Raw genomic sequence first — 13,400 nt, forward strand, 5'->3', positions numbered from 1 at the left:
GATAACCAATGGGACACTGTCATACCAGGGTACAAATTATATCGCAGTGATAGAGTGAATTGAACTGGTGGAGGGGTAGCATTACATGTTAAGGAGGACCTCGAACTGGGAGACAAAACATCTTGGAATCCCTATGGATAGAAATTCCATATGTAAAGGGGAAAAGGACAGAGATAGAAGTGTACTACCATCCACTTGGCCAGGATGGACAATTATCCCCATACTGACTAAGTAAAATGTAAAAATCAGGGCATGCTAGGGAGGTAAAATTCTTTGGTGAAACCAAGGACTGCTTTACAGAGCAGCTGATTCAGGAACCAACAAGAAAAGCGCTTGACCTAGTGAAGAGGTAATGGTACTGGGGCCACTCGATAACAGTGATCATAACATGATCAAATTTGATATCTCTGGAGTAAGTACACACAGGAAATCCAATACATTAGCATTTAACTTTCAAAAAGGAGGCCTTTATAAAATGAGGAGAATGTCCAAAAGAACACTTAGAAGAGCAGCAACTTAGAGGAGCAGCTGCAAAGGTCAAAATTTTATATCAGGCATGGATAAATTTCCTAAAATAAAGTCCATAAGCCATTATTAATATGAACTTAGGAAAATCCACTGCTTATTTCTAGGATGAGCAACATAAATTCTGTCTTACTCTTTGGGATCTTGCCAGGTACTTAGACCTAGATTGACAACTGTTGGAAATAGAATACTGAGCTTGATGGACCATCAGTCTGTCAAAGTATGGCAATGCTGATGTGCTAATTATGACCTACCCTGAATCGCAGCAGCAGGCTTTAGTTAGGAGAGACCTATATGCAATTATTACATTATTTTAATTCATTAGACCAAAGGGAATTCAGTCTAGATTTGGGAGTAAGCTACATGAATATTTTGAAAACAGATATCCCTAGCTGTATGACTATTTCCGATTTAAACCATGCATTATATGAATACAATATGCCTACAAATTACAGACAAACAGCGGGAGTCTATGATCCAGGATTTTCATTGTGGGTTATAAATGTTAAAATATTTATTTTGAGGATCTCAACCTTTATATATAGTGCAAACTTACATGAATGGCAATTTAGTGTACTACACAGGGCATATTTTTCACAAAGCTATCTCCCATTTGTCTTAAGTGTAAATCTGAGAAAAATACATTGTTACGTGCTTTTTGGGCCTGTAGAAAGATTAATAAAAAAAATTAAAAAAACCACACCTTTTGGACATTTCTTATTCAATAACTGGAACAAATGTCAGGGCTGTCAATTAAGATATCACCATTGGGATTACTGTTAGAGAACATGAAAATTTGAGTGCTTGGTAGACAAAAAAAATGTATTTTGCAAGTTTCAATGCAGGACAGTCCACCCTCATATTGGTAGTGGTAACATCAATTTCATACCCTCCTCACACTGAAAGTACAAGATGCCAAACATACTTTGAAACATAAGACAACATTTTTATTGATATGGGACAAAGATATAGGACTCATTATTCATTGCTATTTAATCAGCCAGGAATTGCTCCTAGCCAGCCCGACATTCAGCACTATTTAACTGGCAAGGAACAGCTCCTAGCCAATTAAACACAACTTAGGGTTGGGTAGGGGGAGGGGTTGAAAATGTGTTGAAAATGGCAATTAAAGGATATAAACCAGCTGTAACTGTTTTGATAATATGGATTTGTTTGTTAAATGACAGTTTGATGGCTTCTGTTAATGTTTTATTCACCAATAATAATGTGAAACAGTAACCATCAGCCATGAGAAACTGCTACTTATTTCAATTTAATATCATACCCCACGAATCAAGACCAAGAGTATGACCAGATTTTAAATTATAAAGACACCTGTCTGCTTAAGATGTTCACTGCACTCGCAGTATAACCTTACCTGTATACCCCATAAACTTGCCAGGGATCTCTTGATTGCAGCAGCGGCTACAAAAGATTTGGCCACATAGTCGGCAATGATGTCTTCGACGAAAGGTGGTAAATTTCTCACTACAGTCATAGCACTCCTTGCACTGACTGTCCGGCATCCAGTACTGCTTCAGATCACTGTCCTACAAACAGATCAGGCAAACCTGAGAATGTAGGAACTATTCAAATATGGATATTACCCCTCAAAGTTATAATAATGCATTTAATGCACTGCATCCTTCTCATATGCAAAAAATGTCAATGCCCTGTCATCTACAAAATTTTTAATATTTAGTTATTGGTGTAACACAGGTACATTAGCATACACATAAAACCTGCTCTACAAATAGAGAAAACACAGATAAATAAAGTTGACCAGACAAGATATGGTCCTAGTCACCCCCATCTCTAAAAGAATCTAGCATAACTAGAAAAAGTTCAAAGAAAGGTGAGTGAACTGATGAAAGGGGATGGAACACCTCTTTTATGAAGAGAGGCTACACAGGTTAGGGTTCTCCAGCTTAGGAGAAATCAATTCAGAGAGGATGCGATACAAGCTTACAAAATCATGAGTAGGATTTTCCCAGGATGCACTGGGCAGGGCAGGATGCCACCATTTTGGGAAGGCGCCCAAAGAGGCAGGAGAGAGCGCTAGTCCCTCCCTCCTCCAACCACTACCACCACTACAGAGAGGTAGGCCGCCGGGGGGGTGGAGAGAGGCAGATAGCAGTCCCACCGGACCACCAGGGTGTTTTTGTACGATGTGGGGGGGTGGGGGGGGGAAGCTAGAGGTCCCACTGGACCACCAGGGTTTTTATGCTTTGGGGCTAGGGGGCCTGGAGGTCCACTGGACCACCAGGGTTTTTGTGCTTTGGGGCTAGGGGGCCTGGAGGTCCACCAGACATCCAGGTCTTCTGTAATGGGGGGGGGGGGCTTAGGTTTGACAGGTCCAGGAGAAAATCCTGGACCTGTCAAACCTCTTCAGTGGGTCTCCTTCATTCCTCCCTCGCTAGCAAACCCTAACGCCAGCTCTGAGCTGGTGTAAGGTTTGCTGCGGTAGCAGCACCCTTGTTTGGCGCGCTGCCCGCTGATCATGAAGGATGAATGCAGGAGACCCTTGTTTGTATGCATTTGATGCAATTAGCGTTCAGAGCCGGCAAGCGTGTTATTACATGCGCTCACCAACTCTGATCATCGGGCGAGAGCAAACACAGGCGCTAGTATGGCGCTATTGGCCTCTAGCAACTGTGTTTGCTTCTGATCATCGGCCCATAAAATAGGGGCACTCGGACCCAGATGGAAAGGAGCAAGTTGACTCCAATCACAAATTTTTGCTGGATTCTAATATGTTGTCAAGTACTATTGCTGCTACTGAATAACAACTTGTTTACTAACTATTCTAGCAATATCAATCTAACAATCAATAATCCACAATCAATTTGATGAAGAGCCCAATTCTAAATGCTGATCTGTTCTACTTAACTACAGACTAAAGGACTATTATGATTAATGCCTCAAAATCAGTCTACAAAATTGATTTTGCATGACACACTTGGCCATTAAGTTAGAATACTGCTGATGTATGCATTTTGTGAAAATGAATGTACAAGTTGGAAACATGGCACTTTCCTACTGCCAGAAAGGGTGCTGAATGACTCAGTTACCTGAAAAACCACATACACTGCATGGCAATGTTCATGCTTCTCAGTGGCAGACATTCTATTTCAATGAACTCCAATATCTGAGCATTTTCCAAAGTTGGAGAGTGTATCATAAGAACTTGGTATGAATTTAAAAAGGGGGTCTCACTTTTTACCATTCTCTCCAAACTCAGCTTCACCAACTTCTTTTGCATACTTTATAAATGTCCAGTGCTGTTCTTTCTGAATCTTTGATGTTTTCTATTTTTTTGTTTAGCAGTATCAAAACAAAACAGTGAGCAGATCCTATGTGCCCATTCAGAAAAACCAAATTCTGTTTCCAAATTCCTGGCCAAGTATGACTTCTATTTCAACACAGAGTTACCCTCTATATGCATAAGCACCCTGGAGCCCCAAGCAGAATAGATGGGCTCTGTTACTAAATAGAACTGGATAATACATCTTTATTGTTTAAGAAGATAAAAAGAGATAGCAAAAATCCCTAATAAAAATAAAAATATGTAAGAGATCTGTTTCAGTGTGAAAAAGTATCAGCCAGGTTGGATCCTTCCTCAAGCTCTGTTCTTTAACATAGGTAGAAGAGTGGAGCCTAATGGGTAAGGATGGGAAGACAAAGGTCAAAAATTTACATCAGGCGTGGATGGTGTTCAAAAATACCATCCTGGATACCCAGGCCAGATATATTCCCTGTGTTGAAAAAGGAGGAAGGCAAGCCAAAAGATAGCCAGCATGGTTAAAAAGTGAGGTGAGGGAAGCTATTAAAGCTAAAAGAAAATCCTTTAGAAAATGGAAGAAGAATCTGACTGAAAATAATAGGAAACAGCATAAGGAAATAAGTCAAATGCAAAACACTGAAAAGGAAGGCAAAGAGACTCTGAAAAGAAGATTGCGTTGGAGGCAAAAACACATAGTAAAAACTTTTTTAGGTATATTAGAAGAAAGAAGCTGGCAAAACAATCTGTTGGACCACTAGATGACAGAGGGGTAAAAGGGGCACTCAGGGGAGGCAAGGCTATAGTGGAGAGATATAGGGTCCCTTTTACAAAGGCACACTAATGTTTTTAGCATGTGCTAAAAATAAGTATGTGCTAAACACTAGAGACACGCATATATTCCTGTGGACTCCCAAAAATTTTCAATGGAGAAGATTAGATAGCGGGGGACCACTGCTTTTTAACATATTTATAAATGATCTATAGGTGGTTAAATTTGCTGACAACACAAAGTTAATCAAAGTTGTTAAATAGCAAGAGAACTGTGAAAAATTACAAGAGGACCTTACGAGACTAGGCATCCAAATGGCAGATAACGCATTTCACATCAGCAAGTGCAAAGTGATGCATTTGTGAAAGAGAAACCCAAACTACAGACACATAAGGCAAGGTTCCACATTAGGAGTCACCGACCAGGAAAAGGATCTAGGTGTCATCGTTGATGATACTTTGAAACCCCCTGCTCAGTATGCAGCGGCAGCTAAGAAAGCAAATAGAATGTTAGGTATTATTAGGAAAGGATGGAAAGCAAAAATGAGAACGTTATAATGCCTTTGTATCGCTCCATGGTGCGACCGCACCTCGAATATAGTGTGTGCAATTCTGGTCACTACATCTCAAAAAAGATATAGTGGAATTAGAAAAGCTACAAAAAAGGGTGACGAAAATGATAAAGGGGATGGGACAACTTCCATATGAGGAAAGGCTAAAGTGGCTAGGGCTCTTCAGCTTGGAGAAGAGACAGCTGAGGGGAGATATGATAGAGGTCTATAAAATAATGAATGGAATGGGTGGATGTGAATCTTTCCAAAAATACTAGGCCTAGGGGGCACACAATGAAACTATTAAGTAGTAAATTTAAAACAAATCAAAGAAAATATTTCTTCACTCAATGTGTAATTAAACTCTGAAATTCATTGCCAGAGAATATGGTAAAAGCAGTTAGCTTAGCAGGGTTTAAAAATTGTTTGGTTAACTTCCTAAAAGAAAAGTCCTTAAGCCATTATTAAGATGGACTTGGGGAAACTCTGCTATTTCTAGGATAAGCAGCATAAAATCTATTTTACTGTTTTGGGATCTTGTCAGGTACTTTCAACCTGGATTGACACTGTTGGAAACAGGATACTGGGCTTGATGGACCTTCGGTCTGTCCCAGTATGGCAACATTTATGATCTTAAGAGAAAATATAGGCAGCTCCACAAGGCTTTGCTTTTGCAGGAGAAGAGGGAAAAACAGAGGATAGGATGTGTCCTGAAATGCTGCTCGTCTCGCACGACCCTCTCAATAAGGCCTGTGCCCTAAACTGTGATCCGTAGAGGACAGAGCACAGACTAGAAAACCATTTCATGGACAAGAGGGACAATTCTCTTTGTAAGCACCCAATGCACTACAGAAATTAGGAAAAAATGAAATATCCTCATCCTGAGTACAACACATCAAAATAAAATAAACTACAAAACAAAATCAAAGTAGCTACAGATATTTTGTACATCTAGGACTGGAAATAATGATTTGTGGCATGCAGTAGAAATCATAGGTTTAAATTCCCTGCTCACCATTCAGTGTGTGACTGAGCATGTCACTTACTGAATCTTCCCTCTTCCCCTAGCTCAAATTATAAACCCATCAAAGAAAGGAAACCTAGGATCATGTGAGTTAATCTCTTGCATACACTGTTAACAGATATGTTAATGATAAATAGTATTACTGTCAAATACTCACAAAGGCTTATATAAGACAACAGCATTAACATTCACATACTAATAGCAACACTCCCTGTTTGCGTGACATATCTGTTAATATGTTTCTCACTGTCCTGCATACATGGTTGCTACATCTTTGCCATGGAAGTGCACCCAGGCTTCTCTATACTGTGCTCAGCGCTAATCTAGGAATCCCTCTTCTGGTCTCCCATGAGGAAAGAGGTACTGAGCATGACATCTAGCAGATGTCAACCATGGAATCCAGAAGCAGAGACAGAGTATGGGTGGTAGCTTCCCCCCCCCCCCCCCCCCCCCAATTAAAAACCATTTCTGCAATTTCCATTTGTTCTTAATTCAGTTGGCTGTTAAATTGTTACGATTATACTACTACTACTACTATTTAGCATTTCTATAGCGCTACAAGGCATACGCAGCGCTGCACAAACATAGAAGAAAGACAGTCCCTGCTCAAAGAGCTTACAATCTAATAGACAAATAATAAATAAAGTAAGCAAATCAAATCAATTAATGTGAACGGGAAGGAAGAGAGGAGGGTAGGTGGAGGCGAGTGGTTACAAGTGGTTACGAGTCAAAAGCAATGTTAAAGAGGTGGGCTTTCAGTCTAGATTTAAAGGTGGCCAAGGATGGGGCAAGACGTAGGGGCTCAGGAAGTTTATTCCAGGCGTAGGGTGCAGCGAGACAGAAGGCGCAAAGTCTGGAGTTGGCAGTAGTGGAGAAGGGAACAGATAAGAAGGATTTATCCATGGAGCGGAGTGCACGGGAAGGGGTGTAGGGAAGGACGAGTGTGGAGAGATACTGGGGAGCAGCAGAGTGAGTACATTTATAGATTAGTAGAAGAAGTTTGAACAGGATGCGAAAACGGATAGGGAGCCAGTGAAGGGTCTTGAGGAGAGGGGTAGTATGAGTAAAGCGACCCTGGCAGAAGACAAGACGGGCAGCAGAGTTTTGAACCGACTGGAGAGGGGAGAGGTGACTAAGTGGGAGGCCAGCAAAAAGCAGATTGCAGTAGTCTAAACGAGAGGTGACAAGGGTGTGGATGAGGGTTTTGGTAGAGTGCTCGGAAAGAAAGGGGCGGATTTTACGGATGTTGTAAAGAAAGAAACGACAGGTCTTGGCAATCTGCTGGATATGAGCAGAGAAGGAGAGAGAAGAGTCAAAGATGACCCCAAGGTTTCGAGCTGAGGAGACAGGGAGAATGAGAGAGCCATCAACAGAAATAGAAAACGGGGGGAGCGGGGAGCTGGGTTTGGGGGGGAAAATGAGAAGCTCGGTTTTGGTCATATTTAATTTCAGGTGGCGTTCAGACATCCAGACAGCAATGTCAGACAAGCACGCTGAAACTTTGGTTTGGATGCAAGGTGAGATATCAGGGGTAGAAAGGTAGATTTGGGAGTCATCAGCATAGAGATGGTAGGAAAAGCCATGGGATGAGATTAATGAACCAAGGGAAGAAATGTAGATAGGAAAGAGGAGGGGACCAAGAACAGAACCCTGAGGTACACTGACAGGCAGAGGGATAGAAGTAGAAGAGGATCCACCAGAGTGAACACTAAAGGTGCGGAGGGAGAGGTAGGAAGAGAACCAGGAAAGGACAGAGCCCTGGAATCCAAGTGAGGACAGGGTATCGAAAAGTATGCTGTGATCGACAGTGTCAAAAGCTGCGGAAAGATCAAGAAGAATGAGGATGGAATATTGACCTCTGGATTTAGCCAGTAATAGGTCATTGGAGACTTTAGTAAGCGCAGTTTCGGTTGAGTGGAGAGGGCGAAAACCAGATTGTAGTGGGTCAAGAATAGCATGTGAGGAGAGAAAATCAAGGCAGCGGCGGTGAACAGCACACGCTCAAGTAATTTGGAGAGAAAAGGAAGGAGGGAGATGGGTCGGTAATTAGAGGGACAAGTAGGGTCGAGTGAAGGCTTCTTAAGGAGAGGTGTGACCACAGCATGTTTAAAGGCAGCAGGGACAGTCGCAGTGGAAAGTGAGAGGTTGAGAATGTGACAGATAAAAGGAATAAGAGCAGGAGAGATGGCATTAAGAAGGTGGGTGGGAATGGGATCAGAGGAACAGGTGGTACATTTTGAGGAAGAAAGGAGAAGTGTAGTTTCCTCAATAGTAACTTCAGGAAAGGAGAAAAGGGAATGAGGGGAAGGAGAGAGAGGGGAACGGACTAGTGGAGGGAGAGGTAGCGAGGTAGAGAATTCAAGGTTTATCTTTTGAACCTTGTTGTGAAAGAATTCAGCAAGGGTCTGAGGAGATAATGAAGGGGGAGTTGGGGGAGGGGGCACCTTGAGGAGAGAGTTCAATGTGGTGAAGAGAAGTCGAGGATTAGAGCCAAGAGAGTTGGTCAGTTGGCTAGAATAATCCTGTTTGGCACGTAAAAGAGAAGATTGGAAGGAGGTCAGCATGAACTTAAAATGTAAGAAATCAGCAAGGGCCCGAGATTTCCGCCAGAGGCGTTCGGCGGAGCGGGTACAGGAACGTAGGTAGCGGATATTAGAAGTCAGCCAAGGTTGGGGTTTTGTACGCCTTACAGGGCAGGTCATCAAAGGTGCAAGAGTGTCTAAGGCAGAGGATAGAGTATTGTTGTAAGAATTAACAGCCTCGTTGACAGACGTGGATGGTGCCACAGTAGAGAGGAGGTTTGAAACATGGGAGGATAGAGATGAAGGGTCAATATCATGAAGATTCCTAGATAAATTAGATAAGATAGGACGGGACTGGGAGGGAGGAGATTTAAGTGTGAAAGTTATAAGATGGTGATCAGAGGAGGGAAGATCAGAGGCAAGGAAACTAAAGGGTGAACAGTTGGAGGAGAAGATGAGATCAAGACAGTGACCATTTTGATGAGTGGGGGAGGTGGAGCATAGTTGGAGATTAAAGGAGGACGTTAAAGCGAGTAACTTGGAAATATAAGAGTTGGAAGGATCATTAGCAGAAATATTAAAGTCACCAAGGATGAGAGAGGGGGAGGAAGGATCATGGAAGAAGGCAAGCCAGGCGTCAAAGTCATTGAGAAAGGATGAAAGGGACTTATCAGGGGGACGATAAATGACCGCTATTCGAAGAGGCAGAGGAGAGAAAAGGTGGATAGAGTGGACTTCAAAGGAGGAAAAACAGTGAGATTGAGGTGGAAGAAGGGGTTGAAATCTGGAGGAGGGAGAGAAAAGTAGTCCAACACCGCCCCCACGGCCAGCAGGGCGAGGAGTATGTGAAAATAGATAACCGCCATGGCACAGGGCTGCGACTGAAGCAGAGTCATCAGGGCAGAGCCAGGTTTCTGTTATGGCGAGCAGATGGAGGTGACGCGAGATAAAGAGGTCCTGGATATAGGCGAGTTTGTTACAGATAGAGCGGGCATTCCATAGGGCGCAAGAGAAGGGCAGAGGAGAGGAAGGGAGTAGAGAAACAAAGATGAGGTTAGAGAGGTCGCGGTGAGATCTGTAGAGTTGGGATAATAGTTGGTGAGGGGGGCCAGGATTGGGATTGATGTCACCGGCTGAGAGTAAGAGAAGGAGTAAAAGAGAGCGGAGGAGAGTAGGAGAGGTGTGGCCACGAAGGCGTCGAAGGCGAGAGGTATTTAGGTGGAATGAGGAAGGCAAAATGGACAGAAGAAAGAGGCGGAGATTAAAAGCCAAGAGGGAGGAAGAAGGTAGGAGAGAAGGTGAGATGATGAAGTCGATGGATGGGCAGTGAGTTCCTGTAGCGGAGAGAGGTAGGGGGTGAGGGAAAAGATTAGGAAGGGACAGGGCTAGGAAGAGAATGTGAATAGGGGCCATAAATGACTGAGGTACTTTAGCAACTGGGAAGAAGATTAGATGTAAAGAGAAAAATGCCCCACCTAGAGCGGAGGCCCTGCATGGATCGGAGTGGACCTGGGTGTCACCCCAGAGAAGGCTGTAAGGATATGCAGATGAGCTGCAAGTCCTCCACAGCACATGAAAGGCAGCCGGTGGTAGAGCTGGGCACCTCTCAGCTGAGGAAAGGCTTACCAGGGGTTAGGCCGAAGCCAGCATTCCTCCCCCTGAGGGTCGCCTGATCCTAGCCAAAAAGCACCTGGAAACTCTGTGCACTTGGAGCGAAGGCCCTGGGAAGATCGGGGTGGAAATGGAGTCACCCCGGATACAGCTGTGAGGAAATGCAGAAGGGCTGCAAGATCTCCACAGCACCTGGTGGGAGCGCTGGGCACCTAGAGCGGAGGCCCTGAGTGGATTGGAGTGGACCTGGGTGTCACCCCGGAGAAGGCTGTAAGGATATGCAGATGAGCTGCAAGTCCTCCACAGCACCTGAAAGGCAGCCGGTGGTAGAGCTGGGCACCTCTCAGCTGAGGAAAGGCTTACCAGAGGTTAGGCCGAAGCCAGCATTCCTCCCCCTGAGGGTCGCCTGATCCTTTATTGTTCTGGTTTCTGTTTCTGTCTCAAGAGATAGTGGTAGTTAAAGCTTTTGGAAGCTCTGCCTGTCACTCCCAGCTCTGGGTGCACTTCCATGTAATATCAATTCCTTAAGTTCTCAAAAAGTTTCCTGAAAATATGCCACATATTGGAATATTTTCAAGAAACTTTTTGAGAACTTAAGGAATTGATATTTACAGGATTCAGATAAGTTTGTTTCCTTTTGTCCTTTTCCAGTGCATTGTAGAGTATAAATGTGGCAAGAGTAACCTCAGTTTCACAAGATTCAGAGTTATACCAATAGGTTTATATTGTTTGGACACACACTTCACATAAGTATTTTGATTTAAGTTGTAATTTCACAAAAAAACAGGGGTAACACGCTAGAGAGTCAAATAAGATGTATGGAGCGTGTTAGTGCCAGTGAGCCACTTTGCGGCCAGACTCACTAAGGTTAGCTCGGCAGGGGTAGTCAGGGCCTGGTGGTCCCATGGACCTCCAGCCCCCATGTTTGACAAGTTTGGGATTTTGGCAGCCCAGACCTGTCAAGTAAGGGAGGATTGTGCCGAATTCGCCCACACTTCTACCCCATGATCAGAGACAACTGCGCTGCTTAAATCTGCATGCATTATCTCTGATCATCGGTGCAGTAAAGCCCCATGCTGTTTCAGCGCTATTTTAGAGCGCTGTTTGGAACAGCGCGGGGCTTTTGATCATGAGGGTGTAAGTCTCTAGAAAGTGACTAAGTGCAGTTACAAATGTAACTGCAAATTAGTGCCAATTTGCACTAATTAACTACAGTTATCAGTGATTTTTGTTAATGCCAGTTAGTACCTTGGCTTAAAGCTCACAGACTCATTTTGAACCCTGCTCCAGAATACTGCTTGCTGGATTACTGCCTCTTTCAACTCCTACAGTTTCTCTTATTCTTTTTAATCAAGTTGTGCAACCTGTTCAATCTGAGCATTATTTTGGATTCAGAACTATCTTTTGTTCTACCTATTTCCTCTGTTCTTAAGTCGGGTTTTTGTTTTCTTTGTAGGTTCCATTCTATTCGTTCTTATTTTGACTTTACTTCTTTACACACTCTGGTGCATGACTTTATTACCTCTGAACTTGACTACTGGAATTCTATCTTTGAAGGTCTCCCTAATTCTCAATTAAAAAGACTGAGGTCATTTCATAACTCTGCTGCCTGCTTTCTTTGTACATAAGTAATGCCACACTGGGAAAAGACCAAGGGTCCATCGAGCCCAGCATCCTGTCCACGACAGCAGCCAATCCAGGCCAAGGGCACCTGGTGAGCTTCCCAAACGTACAAACATTCTATACATGTTATTCCTGAAATTGTGGATTTTTCCCAAATCCATTTAGTAGTGGTTTATGGACTTGTCCTTTAGGAAACCGTCTAACCCCTTTTTAAACTCTGCTAAGCTAACCGCCTTCACCATGTTCTCCAGCAACGAATTCCAGAGTTTAATTGCACGTTGGGTGAAGAAACATTTTCTCCGATTTGTTTTAAATTTACTACACTGTAGTTTCATCGCATGCCCCCTAGTCCTAGTATTTTTGGAAAGCGTGAACAGACACTTCACATCCACCCGTTCCACTCCACTCATTATTTTATATACCTCTATCATGTCTCCCCTCAGCCGTCTCTTCTCCAAGCTGAAAAGCCCTAGCCTCCTTAGTCTTTCTTCATAGGGAAGTCGTCCCATCCCCGCTATCATTTTAGTCGCCCTTCGCTGCACTTTTTCCAATTCTACTATATCTTTCTTGAGATGCGGCGACCAGAATTGATCACAATACTCAAGGTGCGGTCGCACCATGGAGCGATACAACAGCATTATAACATCCTCACACCTGTTTTCCATACCTTTCCTAATAATACCCAACATTCTGTTCGCTTTCCTAGCTGCAGCAGCACACTGAGCAGAAGGTATTATCGACGACGACACCCAGATCCCTTTCTTGGTCCATAACTCCTAACGTGGAACCTTGCATGACGTAGCTATAATTCGGGTTCTTTTTTCCCCACATGCATCACATTAAACGTCATCTGCCATTTAGCCGCCCAGTCTCCCAGTCTCGTAAGGTCCTTCTGTAATTTTTCACAATCCTGTCGTGAGTTAACGACTTTGAATAACTTTGTGTCATCAGCAAATTTAATTACCTCACTAGTTACTCCCATCTCTAAATCATTTGTAGAGCTAAGCGATCTGATCATGTCATTCCTAGGTTTTTCAACTTCACTGATTGCCTTTTCCTTATAGGTCATTAAGATTCTTTGGTTCATAAAACTTATCATACTGGTCTCCCTTCCTTTCTTCTTCTTTGATCATTCCTTACACTTCTTCAAGATGCTAACGTTCCATTGATTCTCACAGTTTAGTTCTTCCTGCACCCAAATTGGCTCACCTGGAATCCACACAACACACTGCTTTTTACTTTCTTGGGCCCAAGCTCTGGAATGATCTACCCCCTTTTATCTGTTCTGAACCATCATTTAAGAAATGTAAACCTCTGCTCAAATCTCATTATTTTCCTGTTGCTTTTGAACTATCTCTGCAGCAATATTTTTCTTAACTACGGTTCCACCTGTTATTTATTTTTAAGTGCTAAACGATCTTGGTCTGTGTGTTCTCTTTCCTACTGTAATGGAATTCTGTTTTCTTTGGGGGGGGGGGGGGGGTTCTTTGTTT

At 43.1% G+C, this 13,400-nt stretch overlaps 1 protein-coding gene across 1 annotated transcript in view; it reads right to left on the reverse strand.

Moving 5' to 3' along the window:
- Positions 1-13,400, reverse strand: part of PIKFYVE (phosphoinositide kinase, FYVE-type zinc finger containing) — a 750,252-nt gene that overhangs the window by 669,303 nt on the left and 67,549 nt on the right. The window contains 1 exon segment of the mRNA XM_030210724.1: positions 1,904-2,075. Within this exon segment, the coding sequence (XP_030066584.1) occupies positions 1,904-2,075 (172 nt within the window).

This window comes from Microcaecilia unicolor, chromosome 7, assembly GCF_901765095.1.
Source record: "Microcaecilia unicolor chromosome 7, aMicUni1.1, whole genome shotgun sequence".
Classification (NCBI taxonomy): Eukaryota; Metazoa; Chordata; class Amphibia; order Gymnophiona; family Siphonopidae; genus Microcaecilia; species Microcaecilia unicolor.